The sequence below is a fragment of the Mya arenaria genome, chromosome 13, assembly GCF_026914265.1.
Source record: "Mya arenaria isolate MELC-2E11 chromosome 13, ASM2691426v1".
NCBI lineage: Eukaryota > Metazoa > Mollusca > Bivalvia > Myida > Myidae > Mya > Mya arenaria.
Genome location: NC_069134.1, coordinates 21,629,431 through 21,650,022, shown reverse-complemented (window position 1 = coordinate 21,650,022; position 20,592 = coordinate 21,629,431). Strand labels below are relative to the sequence as shown.

At 38.3% G+C, this 20,592-nt stretch overlaps 1 protein-coding gene across 4 annotated transcripts; it reads left to right on the top strand.

Moving 5' to 3' along the window:
* Window positions 1-12,037: 12,037 nt before the first annotated feature.
* Window positions 12,038-20,592, top strand: LOC128214494 (omega-amidase NIT2-like). 4 transcript variants are annotated; one of them, XM_052920989.1, is made up of 10 exons: window positions 12,060-12,197; window positions 12,518-12,599; window positions 15,236-15,354; window positions 15,856-15,976; window positions 16,147-16,241; window positions 17,998-18,091; window positions 18,428-18,502; window positions 19,120-19,297; window positions 19,583-19,638; window positions 19,767-20,592. In XM_052920989.1, exons 2-10 carry the CDS (start codon window positions 12,590-12,592, stop codon window positions 19,865-19,867), a joined length of 849 nt encoding a protein of 282 aa, XP_052776949.1. In that variant the 5' UTR covers window positions 12,060-12,197; window positions 12,518-12,589; the 3' UTR covers window positions 19,868-20,592. The 4 variants fall into 4 exon arrangements, with proteins under 4 accessions (XP_052776948.1, XP_052776949.1, XP_052776950.1 ...); XM_052920990.1 differs by having other exon boundaries at window positions 12,081-12,244; XM_052920988.1 differs by lacking the exon at window positions 12,518-12,599 and having other exon boundaries at window positions 12,038-12,197.

The following is a 20,592-nucleotide window of genomic DNA, read 5'->3' as shown; positions in this document are numbered from 1 at the left end:
AGCTATGTATGTTTAACACACGAGATGGACAATACCGGAGTAGCTATGTATGTATAATATACGAGATAGACAGTACGGGAGTAGCTATATATGTATCACACACGAGATGGACAGTACCGGAGTAGCTATGTATGTATCATACACGAGATTGGCAGTACCGGAGTAGCTATGTATGTATCACACACGAGATGGACAATACCGGAGTAGCTATGTATGTATAATACACGAGATTGGCAGTACAGGAGTAGCTATATATGTATCATACATGAGATAGGCAGTACCGGAGTAGCTATGTATGTATAATACACGAGATAGGCAGTACCGGGGTAGCTATGTATGTATCACACACGAGATGGACAGTACCGGAGTAGCAATGTATGTATCACACACGAGATAGACAATACCGGAGTAGCTATGTATGTATAATACACGAGATAGGCAGTACCGGAGTAGCTATGTCTGTATCATACACGAGATAGACAGTACGGGAGTAGCTATGTATGTATCACACACGAGATGGACAGTACCGGAGTAGCTATGTATGTATAATATACGAGATAGACAATACCGGAGTAGCTATGTATGTATAATACACGAGATAGGCAGTACCGGAGTAGCTATGTATGTATAATATACGAGATAGACAGTACGGGAGTAGCTATGTATGTATCACACACGAGATGGACAGTACCGGAGTAGCAATGTATGTATAATATACGAGATAGACAGTACGGGAGTAGCTATATATGTATCACACACGAGATGGACAGTACCGGAGAAGCAATGTATGTATAATATACGAGATAGACAGTACGGGAGTAGCTATATATGTATCACACACGAGATGGACAGTACCGGAGTAGCTATGTATGTATAATATACGAGATAGACAGTACGGGAGTAGCTATATATTTATCACACACGAGATGGACAATACCGGAGTAGCTATGTATGTATAATACACGAGATAGACAGTACGGGAGTAGCTATATATGTATCACACACGAGATGGACAGTACCGGAGTAGCAATGTATGTATAATATACGAGATAGACAGTACGGGAGTAGCTATATATGTATCACACACGAGATGGACAGTACCGGAGAAGCAATGTATGTATAATATACGAGATAGACAGTACGGGAGTAGCTATGTATGTATCACACACGAGATGGACAGTACCGGAGTAGCTATGTATGTATAATATACGAGATAGACAGTACGGGAGTAGCTATATATGTATCACACACGAGATAGACAGTACCGGAGTAGCAATGTATGTATAATACACGAGATTGGCAGTACGGGAGTAGCTATATATGTATCACACACGAGATAGACAGTACCGGAGAAGCAATGTATGTATAATACACGAGATTGGCAGTACGGGAGTAGCTATATATGTATCATACATGAGATAGACAGTACCGGGGTAGCTATGTATGTTTAACACACGAGATGGACAGTACCGGAGTAGCAATGTATGTATAATATACGAGATAGACAGTACGGGAGTAGCTATATATGTATCACACACGAGATGGACAATACCGGAGTAGCTATGTATGTATAATATACGAGATAGACAGTACGGGAGTAGCTATATATGTATCACACACGAGATGGACAATACCGGAGTAGCTATGTATGTATAATATACGAGATAGACAGTACGGGAGTAGCTATGTATGTATCACACACGAGATGGACAATACCGGAGTAGCTATGTATGTATAATATACGAGATAGGCAGTACCGGAGTAGCTATGTATGTATAATATACGAGATAGACAGTACGGGAGTAGCTATATATGTATCACACACGAGATGGACAATACCGGAGTAGCTATGTATGTATAATATACGAGATAGGCAGTACCGGAGTAGCTATATATGTATCACACACGAGATGGACAATACCGGAGTAGCTATGTATGTATAATATACGAGATAGACAATACGGGAGTAGCTATATATGTATCACACACGAGATGGACAATACCGGAGTAGCAATGTATGTATAATATACGAGATAGGCAGTACCGGAGTAGCTATATATGTATAATATACGAGATAGGCAGTACGGGAGTAGCTATGTATGTATCACACACGAGATGGACAATACCGGAGTAGCTATGTATGTATAATATACGAGATAGGCAGTACCGGAGTAGCAATGTATGTATCACACACGAGATAGACAGTACCGGAGTAGCTATGTATGTATCATACACGAGATAGGCAGTACCGGAGTACCAATGTATGTATAATATACGAGATAGGCAGTACGGGAGTAGCTATGTATGTTTAACACACGAGATAGGCAGTACCGGAGTAGCAATGTATGTTTAACACACGAGATGGACAGTACCGGAGTAGCAATGTATGTATAATATACGAGATAGGCAGTACGGGAGTAGCTATGTATGTTTAACACACGAGATGGACAGTACCGGAGTAGCAATGTATGGATAATATACGAGATAGGCAGTACGGGAGTAGCTATGTATGTTTAACACACGAGATGGACAGTACCGGAGTAGCTATGTATGTATAATATACGAGATAGGCAGTACGGGAGTAGCTATATATGTATCACACACGAGATGGACAGTACCGGAGTAGCTATGTATGTATAATATACGAGATAGGCAGTACGGGAGTAGCTATATATGTATCACACACGAGATGGACAGTACCGGAGTAGCTATGTATGTTTAACACACGAGATAGGCAGTACGGGAGTAGCTATGTCTGTATCATTTACGAGATAGGCAGTACCGGAGTAGCTATGTCTGTATCATACACGAGATCGGCAGTACCGGGGTAGCTATGTCTGTATCATACACGAGATCGGCAGTACCGGGGTAGCTATGTATGTTTAACACACGAGATGGACAGTACCGGAGTAGCTATGTATGTATAATATACGAGATAGACAGTACGGGAGTAGCTATGTATGTATCACACACGAGATGGACAGTACCGGAGTAGCTATGTATGTATCATACACGAGATTGGCAGTACCGGAGTAGCTATGTCTGTATCATACACGAGATCGGCAGTACCGGGGTAGCTATGTATGTTTAACACACGAGATGGACAATACCGGAGTAGCTATGTATGTATAATATACGAGATAGACAGTACCGGAGTAGCTATGTATGTATCACACACGAGATGGACAGTACCGGAGTAGCTATGTATGTATCATACACGAGATTGGCAGTACCGGAGTAGCTATGTCTGTATCATACACGAGATAGACAGTACGGGAGTAGCTATGTATGTTTAACACACGAGATGGACAATACCGGAGTAGCTATGTATGTATAATATACGAGATAGACAGTACGGGAGTAGCTATATATGTATCACACACGAGATGGACAGTACCGGAGTAGCTATGTATGTATCATACACGAGATTGGCAGTACCGGAGTAGCTATGTATGTATCACACACGAGATGGACAATACCGGAGTAGCTATGTATGTATAATACACGAGATTGGCAGTACGGGAGTAGCTATATATGTATCATACATGAGATAGGCAGTACCGGAGTAGCTATGTATGTATAATACACGAGATAGGCAGTACCGGGGTAGCTATGTTTGTATCACACACGAGATGGACAGTACCGGAGTAGCAATGTATGTATCACACACGAGATAGACAATACCGGAGTAGCTATGTATGTATAATACACGAGATAGGCAGTACCGGAGTAGCTTTGTCTGTATCATACACGAGATAGACAGTACGGGAGTATCTATGTATGTATCACACACGAGATGGACAGTACCGGAGTAGCTATGTATGTATAATACACGAGATAGGCAGTACCGGAGTAGCTATGTATGTATAATATACGAGATAGACAGTACGGGAGTAGCTATGTATGTATCACACACGAGATGGACAGTACCGGAGTAGCAATGTATGTATAATATACGAGATAGACAGTACGGGAGTAGCTATATATGTATCACACACGAGATGGACAGTACCGGAGAAGCAATGTATGTATAATATACGAGATAGGCAGTACGGGAGTAGCTATATATGTATCACACACGAGATGGACAGTACCGGAGTAGCTATGTATGTATAATATACGAGATAGGCAGTACGGGAGTAGCTATATATATATCACACACGAGATGGACATTACCGGAGTAGTTATGTATGTTTAACACACGAGATAGGCAGTACGGGAGTAGCTATGTCTGTATCATTTACGAGATAGGCAGTACCGGAGTAGCTATGTCTGTATCATACACGAGATCGGCAGTACCGGGGTAGCTATGTCTGTATCATACACGAGATCGGCAGTACCGGGGTAGCTATGTATGTTTAACACACGAGATGGACAATACCGGAGTAGCTATGTATGTATAATATACGAGATAGACAGTACGGGAGTAGCTATGTATGTATCACACACGAGATGGACAGTACCGGAGTAGCTATGTATGTATCATACACGAGATTGGCAGTACCGGAGTAGCTATGTCTGTATCATACACGAGATCGGCAGTACCGGGGTAGCTATGTATGTTTAACACACGAGATGGACAATACCGGAGTAGCTATGTATGTATAATATACGAGATAGACAGTACGGGAGTAGCTATGTATGTATCACACACGAGATGGACAGTACCGGAGTAGCTATGTATGTATCATACATGAGATTGGCAGTACCGGAGTAGCTATGTCTGTATCATACACGAGATAGACAGTACGGGAGTAGCTATGTATGTTTAACACACGAGATGGACAATACCGGAGTAGCTATGTATGTATAATATACGAGATAGACAGTACGGGAGTAGCTATATATGTATCACACACGAGATGGACAGTACCGGAGTAGCTATGTATGTATCATACACGAGATTGGCAGTACCGGAGTAGCTATGTATGTATCACACACGAGATGGACAATACCGGAGTAGCTATGTATGTATAATACACGAGATTGGCAGTACGGGAGTAGCTATATATGTATCATACATGAGATAGGCAGTACCGGAGTAGCTATGTATGTATAATACAAGAGATAGGCAGTACCGGGGTAGCTATGTATGTATCACACACGAGATGGACAGTACCGGAGTAGCAATGTATGTATCACACACGAGATAGACAATACCGGAGTAGCTATGTATGTATAATACACGAGATAGGCAGTACCGGAGTAGCTTTGTCTGTATCATACACGAGATAGACAGTACGGGAGTAGCTATGTATGTATCACACACGAGATGGACAGTACCGGAGTAGCTATGTATGTATAATATACGAGATAGACAATACCGGAGTAGCTATGTATGTATAATACACGAGATAGGCAGTACCGGAGTAGCTATGTATGTATAATATACGAGATAGACAGTACGGGAGTAGCTATGTATGTATCACACACGAGATGGACAGTACCGGAGTAGCAATGTATGTATAATATACGAGATAGACAGTACGGGAGTAGCTATATATGTATCACACACGAGATGGACAGTACCGGAGAAGCAATGTATGTATAATATACGAGATAGACAGTACGGGAGTAGCTATATATGTATCACACACGAGATGGACAGTACCGGAGTAGCTATGTATGTATAATATACGAGATAGACAGTACCGGAGTAGCTATGTATGTATAATATACGAGATAGACAGTACGGGAGTAGCTATATATGTATCACACACGAGATGGACAATACCGGAGTAGCTATGTATGTATAATACACGAGATAGACAGTACGGGAGTAGCTATATATGTATCACACACGAGATGGACAGTACCGGAGTAGCAATGTTTGTATAATATACGAGATAGACAGTACGGGAGTAGCTATATATGTATCACACACGAGATGGACAGTACCGGAGAAGCAATGTATGTATAATATACGAGATAGACAGTACGGGAGTAGCTATGTATGTATCACACACGAGATGGACAGTACCGGAGTAGCTATGTATGTATAATATACGAGATAGACAGTACGGGAGTAGCTATATATGTATCACACACGAGATAGACAGTACCGGAGTAGCAATGTATGTATAATACACGAGATTGGCAGTACGGGAGTAGCTATATATGTATCACACACGAGATAGACAGTACCGGAGAAGCAATGTATGTATAATACACGAGATTGGCAGTACGGGAGTAGCTATATATGTATCATACATGAGATAGACAGTACCGGGGTAGCTATGTATGTTTAACACACGAGATGGACAGTACCGGAGTAGCAATGTATGTATAATATACGAGATAGACAGTACGGGAGTAGCTATATATGTATCACACACGAGATGGACAATACCGGAGTAGCAATGTATGTATAATATACGAGATAGACAGTACGGGAGTAGCTATATATGTATCACACACGAGATGGACAATACCGGAGTAGCAATGTATGTATAATATACGAGATAGACAGTACGGGAGTAGCTATATATGTATCACACACGAGATGGACAATACCGGAGTAGCTATGTATGTATAATATACGAGATAGACAGTACGGGAGTAGCTATATATGTATCACACACGAGATGGACAATACCGGAGTAGCTATGTATGTATAATACACGACATAGACAGTACGGGAGTAGCTATATATGTATCACACACGAGATGGACAGTACCGGAGTAGCAATGTATGTATAATATACGAGATAGACAGTACGGGAGTAGCTATATATGTATCACACACGAGATGGACAGTACCGGAGAAGCAATGTATGTATAATATACGAGATAGACAGTACGGGAGTAGCTATGTATGTATCACACACGAGATGGACAGTACCGGAGTAGCTATGTATGTATAATATACGAGATAGACAGTACGGGAGTAGCTATATATGTATCACACACGAGATAGACAGTACCGGAGTAGCAATGTATGTATAATACACGAGATTGGCAGTACGGGAGTAGCTATATATGTATCACACACGAGATAGACAGTACCGGAGAAGCAATGTATGTATAATACACGAGATTGGCAGAACGGGAGTAGCTATATATGTATCACACACGAGATAGACAGTACCGGAGAAGCAATGTATGTATAATACACGAGATTGGCAGTACGGGAGTAGCTATATATGTATCATACATGAGATAGGCAGTACCGGGGTAGCTATGTATGTTTAACACACGAGATGGACAGTACCGGAGTAGCAATGTATGTATAATATACGAGATAGACAGTACGGGAGTAGCTATATATGTATCACACACGAGATGGACAATACCGGAGTAGCTATGTATGTATAATATACGAGATAGACAGTACGGGAGTAGCTATATATGTATCACACACGAGATGGACAATACCGGAGTAGCAATGTATGTATAATATACGAGATAGACAGTACGGGAGTAGCTATATATGTATCACACACGAGATGGACAATACCGGAGTAGCTATGTATGTATAATATACGAGATAGACAGTACGGGAGTAGCTATGTATGTATCATACATGAGATGGACAATACCGGAGTAGCTATGTATGTATAATATACGAGATAGACAGTACGGGAGTAGCTATATATGTATCACACACGAGATGGACAATACCGGAGTAGCAATGTATGTATAATATACGAGATAGACAGTACGGGAGTAGCTATATATGTATCACACACGAGATGGACAATACCGGAGTAGCAATGTATGTATAATATACGAGATAGACTGTACGGGAGTAGCTATATATGTATCATACATGAGATAGGCAGTACCGGGGTAGCTATATATGTATCATACATGAGATGGACAGTACCGGAGTAGCAATGTATGTATCACACACGAGATAGACAGTACCGGAGTAGCTATGTATGTATAATATACGAGATAGACAGTACGGGAGTAGCTATATATGTATCATACATGAGATGGACAGTACCGGAGTAGCTATGTATGTATAATATACGAGATAGACAGGACGGGAGTAGCTATATATGTATCACACACGAGATGGACAGTACCGGAGTAGCAATGTATGTATAATATACGAGATAGACAGTACGGGAGTAGCTATATATGTATCACACACGAGATGGACAGTACCGGAGTAGCTATGTATGTATAATATACGAGATAGACAGTACGGGAGTAGCTATGTATGTATCACACACGAGATGGACAATACCGGAGTAGCAATGTATGTATAATACACGAGATAGACAGTACGGGAGTAGCTATATATGTATCATACATGAGATAGGCAGTACCGGGGTAGCTATGTATGTTTAACACACGAGATGGACAGTACCGGAGTAGGAATGTATGTATAATACACGAGATAGACAGTACGGGAGTAGCTATATATGTATCACACACGAGATGGACAGTACCGGAGTAGCAATGTATGTATAATACACGAGATAGACAGTACGGGGGTAGCTATATATGTATCACACACGAGATGGACAGTACCGGAGAAGCTGTGTATGTATAATACACGAGATAGGCAGAACCAGACTAGCTATATATGTACCATACACGAGATAGGCAGTACCGGGGTAGCTATGTATGTATCACACACGAGAGATGGACAGTACCGGAGTAGCAATGTATGTATAATACACGAGATAGACAGTTCGGGGGTAGCTATATATGTATCACACACGAGATGGACAGTACCGGAGAAGCTGTGTATGTATAATACACGAGATAGGCAGAACCAGACTAGCTATGTATGTATCACACACGAGATAGGCAGTACCGGACTAGCTATGTATGTATAATACACGAGATGGACAGTATGGGAGTAACTATGTATGTATCACACACGAGATAGACAATACCGGAGAAGCTATGTATGTATAATACACGAGATAGGCAGTACTACCGGAGTAGCTATGTATGTATCATACACGATATAGGCAGAACCGGACTAGCTATGTATGTATCATACACGAGATAGACAGTACCGGGGTAGCTATGTGTGTATCACACACGAGATAGGCAGTACCGAACAAGCTATGTATGTATCATACACGACGTAAACAGTACCGAACAAGCTATGTATGTATCGCACACGAAATAGACAGTATGGTTCTAGTTATGTATGTATTACACGAGATAGGCAGCACCAGAGTAGCTATTTATGTATCACAGACGAGATAAGCAGTACCGGACAAGTTATGTACTTATCAAACACGAGATATGCAGTACCGGACAAGTTATGTACGTATCACACACGAGATAGGCAGCACCAGAGTAGCTATTTATGTATCACAGACGAGATAAGCAGTACCGGACAAGTTATGTACGTATCACACACGAGATAGGCAGCACCAGACTAGCTATTTATGTATCACAGACGAGATAAGCAGTACCGGACAAGTTATGTACGTATCACACACGAGATAGGCAGTCGGGGACTAGATATATATGTATCACACACTAAGTAGACAGTACTGGAGTAGTTATGTATGTATCACACACTAAGTAGACAGTACTGGAGTAGTTATGTATGTATCACACACTAAGTAGACAGTACTGGAGTAGTTATGTATGTATCACACACTAAGTAGACAGTACTGGAGTAGTTATGTATGTATCACACACTAAGTAGACAGTACTGGAATAGTTATGTATGTATCACACACTAAGTAGACAGTACTGGAGTAGTTATGTACGTATCACACACTAAGTAGACAGTACTGGAGTAGTTATGTACGTATCACACACTAAGTAGACAGTACTGGAGTAGTTATGTATGTATCATACACGAGATAGACAGTACCGGACTAGCTATATATGTATCACGTTTGAAACAAAAAAAAATTAAATAATCGAGATAAACAAGTTTTGATTTGTGAAATTCGGCTTGAGCAATTAATTTGTCTGAAGGAAATGATATACTTAATTGTGATAAACGTGTTACGCTTAAGGCTACTCCAGAAAGTTGGGCTATTTCAACAATACTGATCAAACAACTCGATCATTCTACAAACTCAACTTTTTATTATTCCCCGTCTTATCATCGCTTCTATCAAGGCTCAGCGCAATGGAAATTATACTCCTCAAAATAAGATTAGGGCAAAAAACGCAAATACATCAATTGGTTTTTGCCGTTATTCGTTAAATTAAAGTTAATGTAGCACAAACAAAAGCATTTGCAAACGCTTTGAAAAACAACAACTAGAAAACAACAATTCAGCCCATTGAACCAGCCAAATGTTAAGGAACCTGTCAAAATTAATTTAATAGTTTGTTCGTACGTGGGAATATTTGCACTCAAATATGTGTGGTAAGCAAGACATCTCTGCATTTTGGTCCTTCAAATGACACTTAAGCTGGACTTGGCGGAGCTTCGTTAGCCAACAATACCAAACTAACCCGGGGTAACGTGTGAATTGACGTAAAAGGCATTTCCGGACTTCAGTTTGGTAACTCGGCCTACCAACCTCTTAGTGGACTTTAAACCAGCCTTGCTCACAAATCCATTTGCTTACTCTTTAAATAATGATACCAATGCAGCGCGACTGTAAGTGTTATGGTTTCAGTTTTGTCTGTTGCGGGAGCAAATTCAAATTTATGGTTTATGCTTATTTTCTTTCTTCCCAATTATCAAACGTAAACTATAAGTTATTGATTAAATCAATGAATTAAATCGTGTATTATACTTCTGATCAGTTGTTTTAGTTCACTTAAGTCAAATTTGTATTTCATATAAATACAAGAACTCGAATGCATGCCAACGTTAAAAAGAGTTGGAACTGAGATATTCAATTCGAATATTATCAGTAAAATCTCTGTGGAATATACCAGTGTCATGACTTCAAGTTAGTTGTTCTTAATATATTTACAAAGCATATAAAATTATTAACTGACCCTTCCATGGCGGTAGTTCCATCATATATTGATAATGCTATTTGAATGCATCTGTGATCCCTGTGTGGGGTTTGCACGTTTGTGGCTCTCCCTCAGTATCGCCTGGGCCCTAACCTCGTGCCACAGGGTTTATATTTATTGTTGTTGTTACATTTAGGCTTTTCCTTGTAGTTTGCCGTGTATGATTCAAACTCTTGTACATAAACGTATATTAGTTATAATATGTGCAGGTGGGAATTGTAATGAAGCATAGGACTTCGCATTCTGTTGTAGCAATAACAATTACAATTCATTAATACAATTTTTAACAGTAACGTCTTTTTTTGAAATAAAATATTCTCATTAATTAATCTTAAGTCTTACAGCAATATTTATATACGAAATATTGTGAGACAAAAAATGCACTAAGAAATGTGTATAACTCTTCTAACTACATTAAGGTCTTTGGTGACAAAAAGTAGTTGTGCCATCGATTTCTAGTGGCAAGAAACCGCTCTCGAAAATAATTAAACAGAATTCCACCAGTCTCATCTTAAAGGCATTTCCTGTGCTGAGAGAAATAAAGCGTCCTCCAATTTAATACCTAATGGCCGGGATTGATCGCTTCATTCTTGTGAAATATGTGATAATGGCGTACACAGCCTGGAAATTTCTAAACATTAAATGGCGTCCAAAATGCATATATGCTCGATCCTTACTTCATGAGTTTGTTCTTTATTGTCACAAAATGATGTCATATATATGAAACTTAAATTCGATATTTTGTATGCATTCGATTCAGTGTGCAACCTTCTATATATACATATTAGGGAATAAAGGATATATGTTTTGTTTATTTGAACAGTGCTTGCGATGATCTTCTAGGATTAAGGGGAAATAGTTTCATACATTTTCCAAACCAATCTATCATTATTTACACTTTTATCAAAGCTAAGTGCATCAGAAATAACAACGTATTGGACGATAGAACATGCAATGACAATTCGCGTTAGATCCAAAGGCGTTCAGATAGTATACATCTAAATATGTATTACAATCAACACTTGCTGTATTTTATTTAATTACTTGTTGTTAAAGCAGTGATGCTTGAACACGATAAGACAACAAATGAACGGACATTTAAGAGGAGTAGACCCACACTTTACTCTCGCTAAGTATTGATATTCGATGCAGCTGTGAGTGTTGTCTGTCGCAGAGGCAAATCAGGACATAACTTGTTGATAGGATTTGAGTGAAAATTCCTGTGAGAAGGAATTATACAACGGAGGATATCCAGTAGAATTTGTTTTGCAAACATATGGAAACAACCAGTAATTTGCACTTATATTTGTTTATAATCTCCTGAAACATAGTACAGGTTTATATCAATTTATTGTTCATATTCTGTTATAAGTGCATAGGGAAATTATATGTGTTTATTTTACTAAAGTCAAAGTGTATATTGTATAAATGCATGTACTTGCAAAAATATAAGCCACCAATATGGCGGAAACAATGGTTTTGAATCTATATTAAAAATACTGTAAAAATAAAACAGGTATTTGAATTGTTCGTACAATCATAGTAAACTTCCTACTATGCCTTGTGATGTTTAAAGTGCAGAGATATATTTAGTTTACTTCTATTTCAGCCGGTACGTAGGCACCTCCATTGTAGTTGAAGTTGTATATTCGTTATCATCGCTGTGGAATATACCTGTGTCATGACTTCGAGTAAGTTGTTATTGATGTATTCATTTTGTAATATATATACATATGCATTGAATCACTATAATGTATATTTATTTGTCCCGTGACATGGGCCATGGCGTTCTAGTAGTAGTAGTAGTAGTAGTAGTAGCAGTAGCAGCAGTAGCAGAAGTAGTAGAAGTAGTAGCAGCAGCAGCATTAGTAGCTGTTGTAGAAAAATCCTGAAACAAAGGCTTTGTGGCTTTATACTGGTGTACAAAAATGTACATGAGATCATATGTAATTGGTGTTTCATCTTTAGTCTTACAGTGAGTATTTTTATATGGAGTAAGCTATACTCAGAGAGTTCAGATTGCGTTTAGCAATGCGTATAATTATAACAATAATAAGCTCTTTGGTGACAGAAAGTCGTGTCATCGATTTCTAGTGAGACAAGAAACCGCTCATGAAAATCCGCCTCGGACAATAAATTACTGAAAGGCCGAGATTGATCGCATCGTCCAAGAAATTATATCCTTGATGGCGAACTCATGTCGATCTTAACTTAATTAGGTGTACACGTTGGAATGTAGCGATTACTTGATGTTTTTGTTCTTTGTTATCACAAAATGATGTTATGTGTCTTGGGATTGAAAAAAACAAATATACCATTCAAAATGCTTAATTCAGAAACAATATAATTTGATTTTAACATTATTATGCTCACACGTAGAACCGTCTCGATAACATTATGTTACCACAAAATGATGTTATGTTTACATGTATATTAAAAAGATTCAATATGCTGCAAGGTCTTAAAACTATGTCTATCGGCCTTCAACGCATTTTACAAAATTGACTATATGGACGGGGTTTTTCTGACCCGCCCTGGAGATAACTAATTTTTAAAAGACTGACAAGATGCTTTCATAACTTACTTCCAATTTCATTTCTCAATGTCTTGGTTCATAATTATGCAATGCATTTCGATCTAGTTCTGACACTTGGTAATAGTTGACTGCAACTCGTTCTCTATACAAATAGTAAAATTCTGAACAACAAAAAAACGTTCACGCTTATTCGAGGAAATCATTATAAATTTTTAATGAACCACCACACGGGTCAGCCGTATACAGCGTCCGATACTTAAATGGTACCAGTGCCTCCCTCATTCCTGGCCTCAATTTCTCGATTTTTAAGACCTTTATAACAGGATTAAGCTAAGCTCCCTATTTGTGTTGTTCTATAAAATGCGTACAATTTACTTCTTTTGGATATTTTAGACATTATATTGGATATATCTTTATGTTAATAACAATAAACCAATTGAAGAATGTATTTTAACTAATTGAAACACGCTACTTAAGCCTGTCAAGTCTCGAGAAATTGGGGCCAAATCTCATTGGAAAAATTGTTTCTTTCATAGGTTATCCTAGGTCGAAATATCCTGACCTGTTCATCAAGTATTCGTCAAGTGTAAGATATCTCGGCGATAGCGGGAAAACTGCTAAATCAATCTGATGAGTTATCATGATGTTCTGTTTTATCATCGCTGCTTTTAGCCTGCTATCTTCAGATAACACTTTTTGCCATCACCCGGGCATTTACTTCGTAAAATGTTGTACTGTTCATAAAGTTTATGGTTGTTCCAGTATTGAGCATTTGCTTTTTATTTCGGCTCTTATAATGGAAGACCGCGACAGGACAAACAAAATATTAAAATTAAAGAGCGATTAATCCGCAGTGTTCTTAGTAATGATATTTGATGCAGCGCGGCATGGAATGAGGCCAAATTTTGTTGTCATTTCAGTTCTGTCTGTTACATGAATAGTGATGCTTTGAGGAAAAATGTTTGAGTAACTTGCGTATTTCATGAGGTAGAATTTTACAAGCTGGCACAAAGTGACTTGCACTCAGTCTGACCGGCCTCCGTTTCACAAAGACCGATCTCCTCTTTTCTCGGTTTTGTAGCGTTTTAGAACTCATTCACTATTAAAGTCAAGCCTGTATGCAATGGCCAACTTCGGGAAAAGTGGCTGCTTAACACTGGTGGTCATTTAATCAAGGTGGATTTTTTCCGCCACTAAAGCTTTGTTTAAACACAGGTTGATAATATATTTGACAACATACTCCTACCAGTATCATCATCATTATTCATATATTTGGTTTGTAAACTAGCATCACACCTCACCCATTGATAAGGTAAACTCCCTCTTTAATGGAATGCATGGCTGCAATGCCATAAGACAGAAAACATGTTGAGACAGACCTTTAAAACTCTAAAAACCCTAAAAACCACCAAAGACCTCCGCTTAAAAAACTCATCTGTTTTATACGTACAAACTGGCACGAAGATGATAGAATAAATTCATATTACAAAGATCCCCCCCCCCTAAAGTGTTTCAGTAAAATAAGAATTTGAATGTTCGTGGTTTCCTGACGTGTTCCACCAAATACAAATATTTTTGACTGTTCAAAAGGTGTAAAAGAAATATATTATGTAATTTGTATTCAAAAGTATCAATGAATACCACTGTATCGACTTCTCCCTTCTCGAGCACCGAAGACATAATTGCAAGGTACGAATAAGATTATTATTATTATTATTATTATTATTATTATTATTATTATTATTATGGTCCAAGCTTTTTATATTTTCATTTAAATTTCCCCCTTTCCAGGGTTCCGTCTGGCGCTGGTCCAACTGTTTGTGGAACGGCGCCGACATATCAACTTGGAGCGTGCCCGCAGCCTGATCAACAGGGCCGCTAAAGATGGCGCTCAAGTTGTCGTTCTTCCGGTAAGTTCAACACTCCAGTAATTTTGTTAAAGTCTTGCTTTTGAAACTTTCGATATTATTAATATATGTTCCAATTATGTTCTTAAGTATGTCAAGTAATTCCTTTATTATTATTATTATTATTATTATTATTATTATTATTATTATTATTATTATTATTATTATTGTTATAATTATTATTATTATTAAATTATCATCATCATCATCATCATCATCATCATCATTAGTAGTAGAAGAAGTAGTAGTAGTAGTAGTAGTAGTAGTAGTAGTAGTAGTAGTAGTAGTAGTAGTAGTAGTAGTAGTAGTAGTAGTAGATGTTGTTGTTGTTGTTGTTGTTGTTGTTGTTGTAGTTGTAGTAGTAGCAGCATCATTATCATCATCATCATCATCATCATCAGTTGGCGATAACATGAACTGTCACATTTCCTTTTAAAGACCTACAACGTTTTAATACATGTTCATGGACATAGTATGGATGTGTTGTTTTAAGAGCTTTTACAGGAATACTTCACATGCATGATGGACCCAGAATATTTTGTGGAATACAAGGAGACTCGGAACGGACCCACATGTCAAATGCTGGCTCGTGCTGCACATGAAAACAACGTTTATTTATTTGGTGGTGAGTAAAATATTTGCAGTAGCCTCGCCTGGGCTTTAACTTTATCTGAAGTCTAGTCACACACCGTAAAATTATGTTGCCTATACGCCAATATACTTTGAAAACAACAAGTACCCTGAGTAGAACGTATTTTATTTTATTTTTAATTTTTTATTATTATTTTTTGAAAGGCACGTTTCCAGAGGAGATCCCGGGCAGCAAGATGCTGAACAACACCTGTCAGATCTTCAACCCTAAAGGTGATGTGATCGGTACATTTAGAAAGGTACGGGAAGTTTTGTGATCTAATGCTGTTACTTAGTAGTGAAATGCATGCATTTTGATAATAAACACAATGGTTCAATTAGTAGAAATAAACAATAATATGCAACACGCTTTTGAACGAGTGTCAATTCAAAAATATGTGAAAATAAAACGTTCAATTTATATAAAAGTTTTTTTTTATATGTGTTTATAATAAAAGAATCGTCAGTCAATTGCCAAATTCATCTAGGTACGTTGCATTGCTTGGTGTTATATTTTTAAAAACGTGAGACAGAGACGAAGGCAAACGACGTAAGCATAAATAAATAGAGGCGTTTTCATTTTTGTTTTAATATAATACACTGCAATTAATATCGTTTTAGCAACATCACCATTATAAAATTGCAAGTTATTCATGCAAGTCCGAAATTATAAATACTCGTACATATACCGAAATGACGCCGTTAATTCATGTGTTGTTGGGGGGGGGGGATTTGTTTTTAAAGGTGTGTGTCGTCTTTGCGTATATAAAAAGCAATACTGTTCTACGCTTACCTAATAGCATATTAAATGCTTAACAATATTTTAAGTGGTATTTCTACACATGCATGTAATTTTAGAAAATATCTTAATTTGACTCTCGAGGGAAATAGTTGTATGAGGATTACATGTGACATTTCCTGTCCCGTACTCATTTTGAAGTAATTCATGACCCTCAGATTTTATTTCATTCAGCTTTAGTATATTTTTCACATTACACTTCTTATATATAAGGGCATACAGTGACAACTTTAAGTAGCAGTATGCACATATGTCATATTATCAACATTCAGTCGATCCCCGTTGACTCGAACTAAAAGGGACCGACGAAAAAACTCGAGCCTCGGGAAATTCAAGACTCGGAACTATTCAAATATTACACAAATTATACAAATCAAAAAGGTGAGCCCAGTTTATTCATATAATAAGGGATCATACGGAATATTTCGAGAAAATGGGACCAGTTACGTTTTACTTGACGAAACAAGAGGGCCAAGATGGCCCTATATCGCTCACCTGATTGGATAAAGTTATTTATCGGACAACATACTGGACTTCTCCCGCCTGTTCGTCGCAGGTGAAGCTATAATCAACCCAGTTTTAAAAGGTCTTATAAAAACATGGAAAAATAATATATGTATTAACCTCTAGAGTGTTAACAAGGTTTTTTTCATATTTGGGCTCTGTGACCTAGTTTTTGACCCCAGATGACCCATATTCAAACTTGAGCCAAAAATCAACGAAACAAACCTTTCTGGCATATTTTCAGGATGTTTGGACTTGAAAATGTTACCTTTAGAGTGTTAACAAGGTTTTTCTATATTTGGGCTCTGAGACCTAGTTTTTGACTCAAGATGACCCATATTCGAACTTGAGCTAGAAACATCTAAAAAAAACGTTTCTGACAAATTTCCAGGATATTTGAGCTGAAAATGGTACCTCTAGAGTGTTAACAAGGTTTTTCATATTTGGGCTACTTTTTTACCCTAGATGACCCATATTCAAACACATCCGAGTAATTACTGGGACAAACATCCTGACCAAGTTTCGTGACAATTCAGGCAATAATGTGTCCACTAGAGTGTTAACAAACTAAGTGTGGACGGACAACGGAAGACAGACGACGGACATTCATCGATCCTAATAGCTCACCCTCAGCCACCGGCTAAGGTGACCTGAAAAGGGTATTTTGAGCTGGTACTGTGTATGAAAATGAATGTCAAAGTTTCTATTCACAGCTGCATCTGTTTGACGTGGACCTAGGAGAGAGGATGAAGATTACTGAGTCGGAACTAAATATGGGAGGACCGGGCCTCACAACTGTCGATACAGGTCCGTGAAACACTGTTCGGCGGTTGTCTTCGGGCGCTTTTACCATATAATGGAGTCATGTTATTTTGCCCCGCCACGAGAAGCAACATGTAGGAATATTTAAAATTGCTCGTAAACATACTGCTCTCAGACCTCAATGTATGGATACTTTGTGAAATGTTATCCCATAACAAGTGTTCTTGTCGTTTGGGTGCTTGCTTCGAGTATCGAATGCATATACAGCATAAGGCCATGACCAGCCCAGGGAGTATGTGCGTCTGATCATCAAAAGATATAAATTGTTATAAAACAGGTTGATTCGCCATATTTTTTAACATCATAATTGTATTTTTCCAGAATTTTGCCGGACTGGTTTCGGTGTATGTTTGGATCTGCGGTATCCAGAACTGGCAAGGCTGTATGCCATGAGAGGTAACCTATTTTTAGCCCCAATGGTTTATAATTATTCATTTAATTTGATTCTAAAGAAAGTTAGATGGTGTTACGTTCGTAACCTATGTTTAAAACAGTTCTGAAACATAGTACATTTTGAGAGGTCAAAAGAACGTGTGCCCTTGCGTGCCTGAAACACGTGACCTAAAACGCCGAGTGAGAAGCGTACATCTTTCTTCTAGAATGTGTTCGCCTAATTAAATTGTAATGGTTATGACCGAGTTAAAAGCTATTTCTCCATCACGTAACTTCTTTACAATTATATGATAAGAGTGCTTTTTTCCGACCGACCCGATGCCTAGAGTGTATCAAAGATTGTCGACATCCTTGTGTACTACACAACGCTGCATACCAGTCTGATAACTTGAAAAGGTGTGATGCGGGTCCGTGCGTTTTGGCTTATTTTCAACAACACAAAAAGGGATTTCATTAAAAAAAACATTAATTTCATAAGGCTTCCTATGTTACCTGTCTTGTTTTTCAATGCGAAATTAAGCAGTACTAGTTATTTGAAGTTATTATTGGGGGTTTTAATACGAATAAAAATATTTTATACAATTCATCTTAATTAAAATAGTGTTTAATATCTGAACCAGGCTGCCAGTTAATGACATACATGGGCGGCTTCAGCCTGACGACCGGTCCCGCCCACCTACAACTGCTACAGCGCGCACGTGCAGTAGACAACCAAATGTTCGTGGCCAACGTTGGACCAGCCACCAACAATGAGTCGCCTTACGTCACGTACGGTCATAGCGCCGTCGCCGACCCTTGGTGCGTTCCCTGATATAAGACCGCTGAGCTTTTGGTGCTTTTAATTTGTCAGAAGATATTAAATTTAGTTATTCATTTAACATAATTGTATGTTTGTATGTAACAATCACATATTTAATAACGATATCCATTTAAAAAAATAATTGCGGTTATATAGGCAGGCTTTCTTGTTTGTTTGTTTTATTTTGTCTGTACCAGTACCGTAAATAAGTTTAAAAACAGCTACAATAATAATCAGGGATGTTCAGTGAATTATTTGTATATTATTTGTAATATGATTTTCAGGGGAAACCTGATAGCCGAAACAGGAAGCGACGAGGACGTGGTTATAGCGGACATTGGTAGGTGACAAAATTGTGACGGTTACCTGTATTTCAAACGAGTCAACATTGTTTGAAGACATTCTGTTACGAAATTGTATAATGGCTTCGAAAAGTGACTTTGAAACATAATGTGTCTTTTTTTCCAGATCTGAGTTTGGTCGCAGAGACAAGAAGGCGAATGCCCATTGACAGCCTACGACGGAATGACTTGTTTGAAACTAGGGACTTGAAAATAAAACAAGATTAATAAACATTATTCTAGACATATAATTCATGAAGAGATAATCGTTGTCACTTTATGTTGTTCGTGAATATCATTGTGTTTCCATGGTAACGGAGAATTGTATTGGTTGTTGTGGATACTGTGGTGTCCATTACTTTCTCAAAAGGAACAAATTTTGAATATTCAGATGTGTTCATGTATTTGCATAGAAAAAAAACAGCATTCCCAATTTTTCACACAACGAGTCATACGACACGAAACAGTTGGCCCCTTGCGAGATTTTGCTCTGGAGCATTCGAAACATTACCCTTGATATGATGCTGTTATTCTTCACAATGTATGTCGCTCTAATGATAACAGTATGGGTTCCAGTAGGTCATAACTTTAACCACTAGCGGATTCAGGGGGAGGGGCGCATCCGGCGTGCAAATCGTACAAATTTACTTTTTAATATCGGAGAAAAAAAGTAATAAAAGACGCTCAAAATAGACCATTTCGGGCTGGAAATTGTTAAGGTTCCTTGAGGGAGTACTCCCAACCCCCCTTCCAACGTTTTAAAGCATTCAATTTCCGTGCTTAGGGAGTGGCGAATGTAAAAAAGTTGTACCCCTAATTTACGCCCCCTCAATTCCTGGATCAGCCCCTGGCATACGAGTACATCCATACATTTTTAAAATTATATCTACATATATTTGATATTTTATATCGTTTTGTAGTCAATAAAGAAGTTGTATGCATTGTTTCCATTA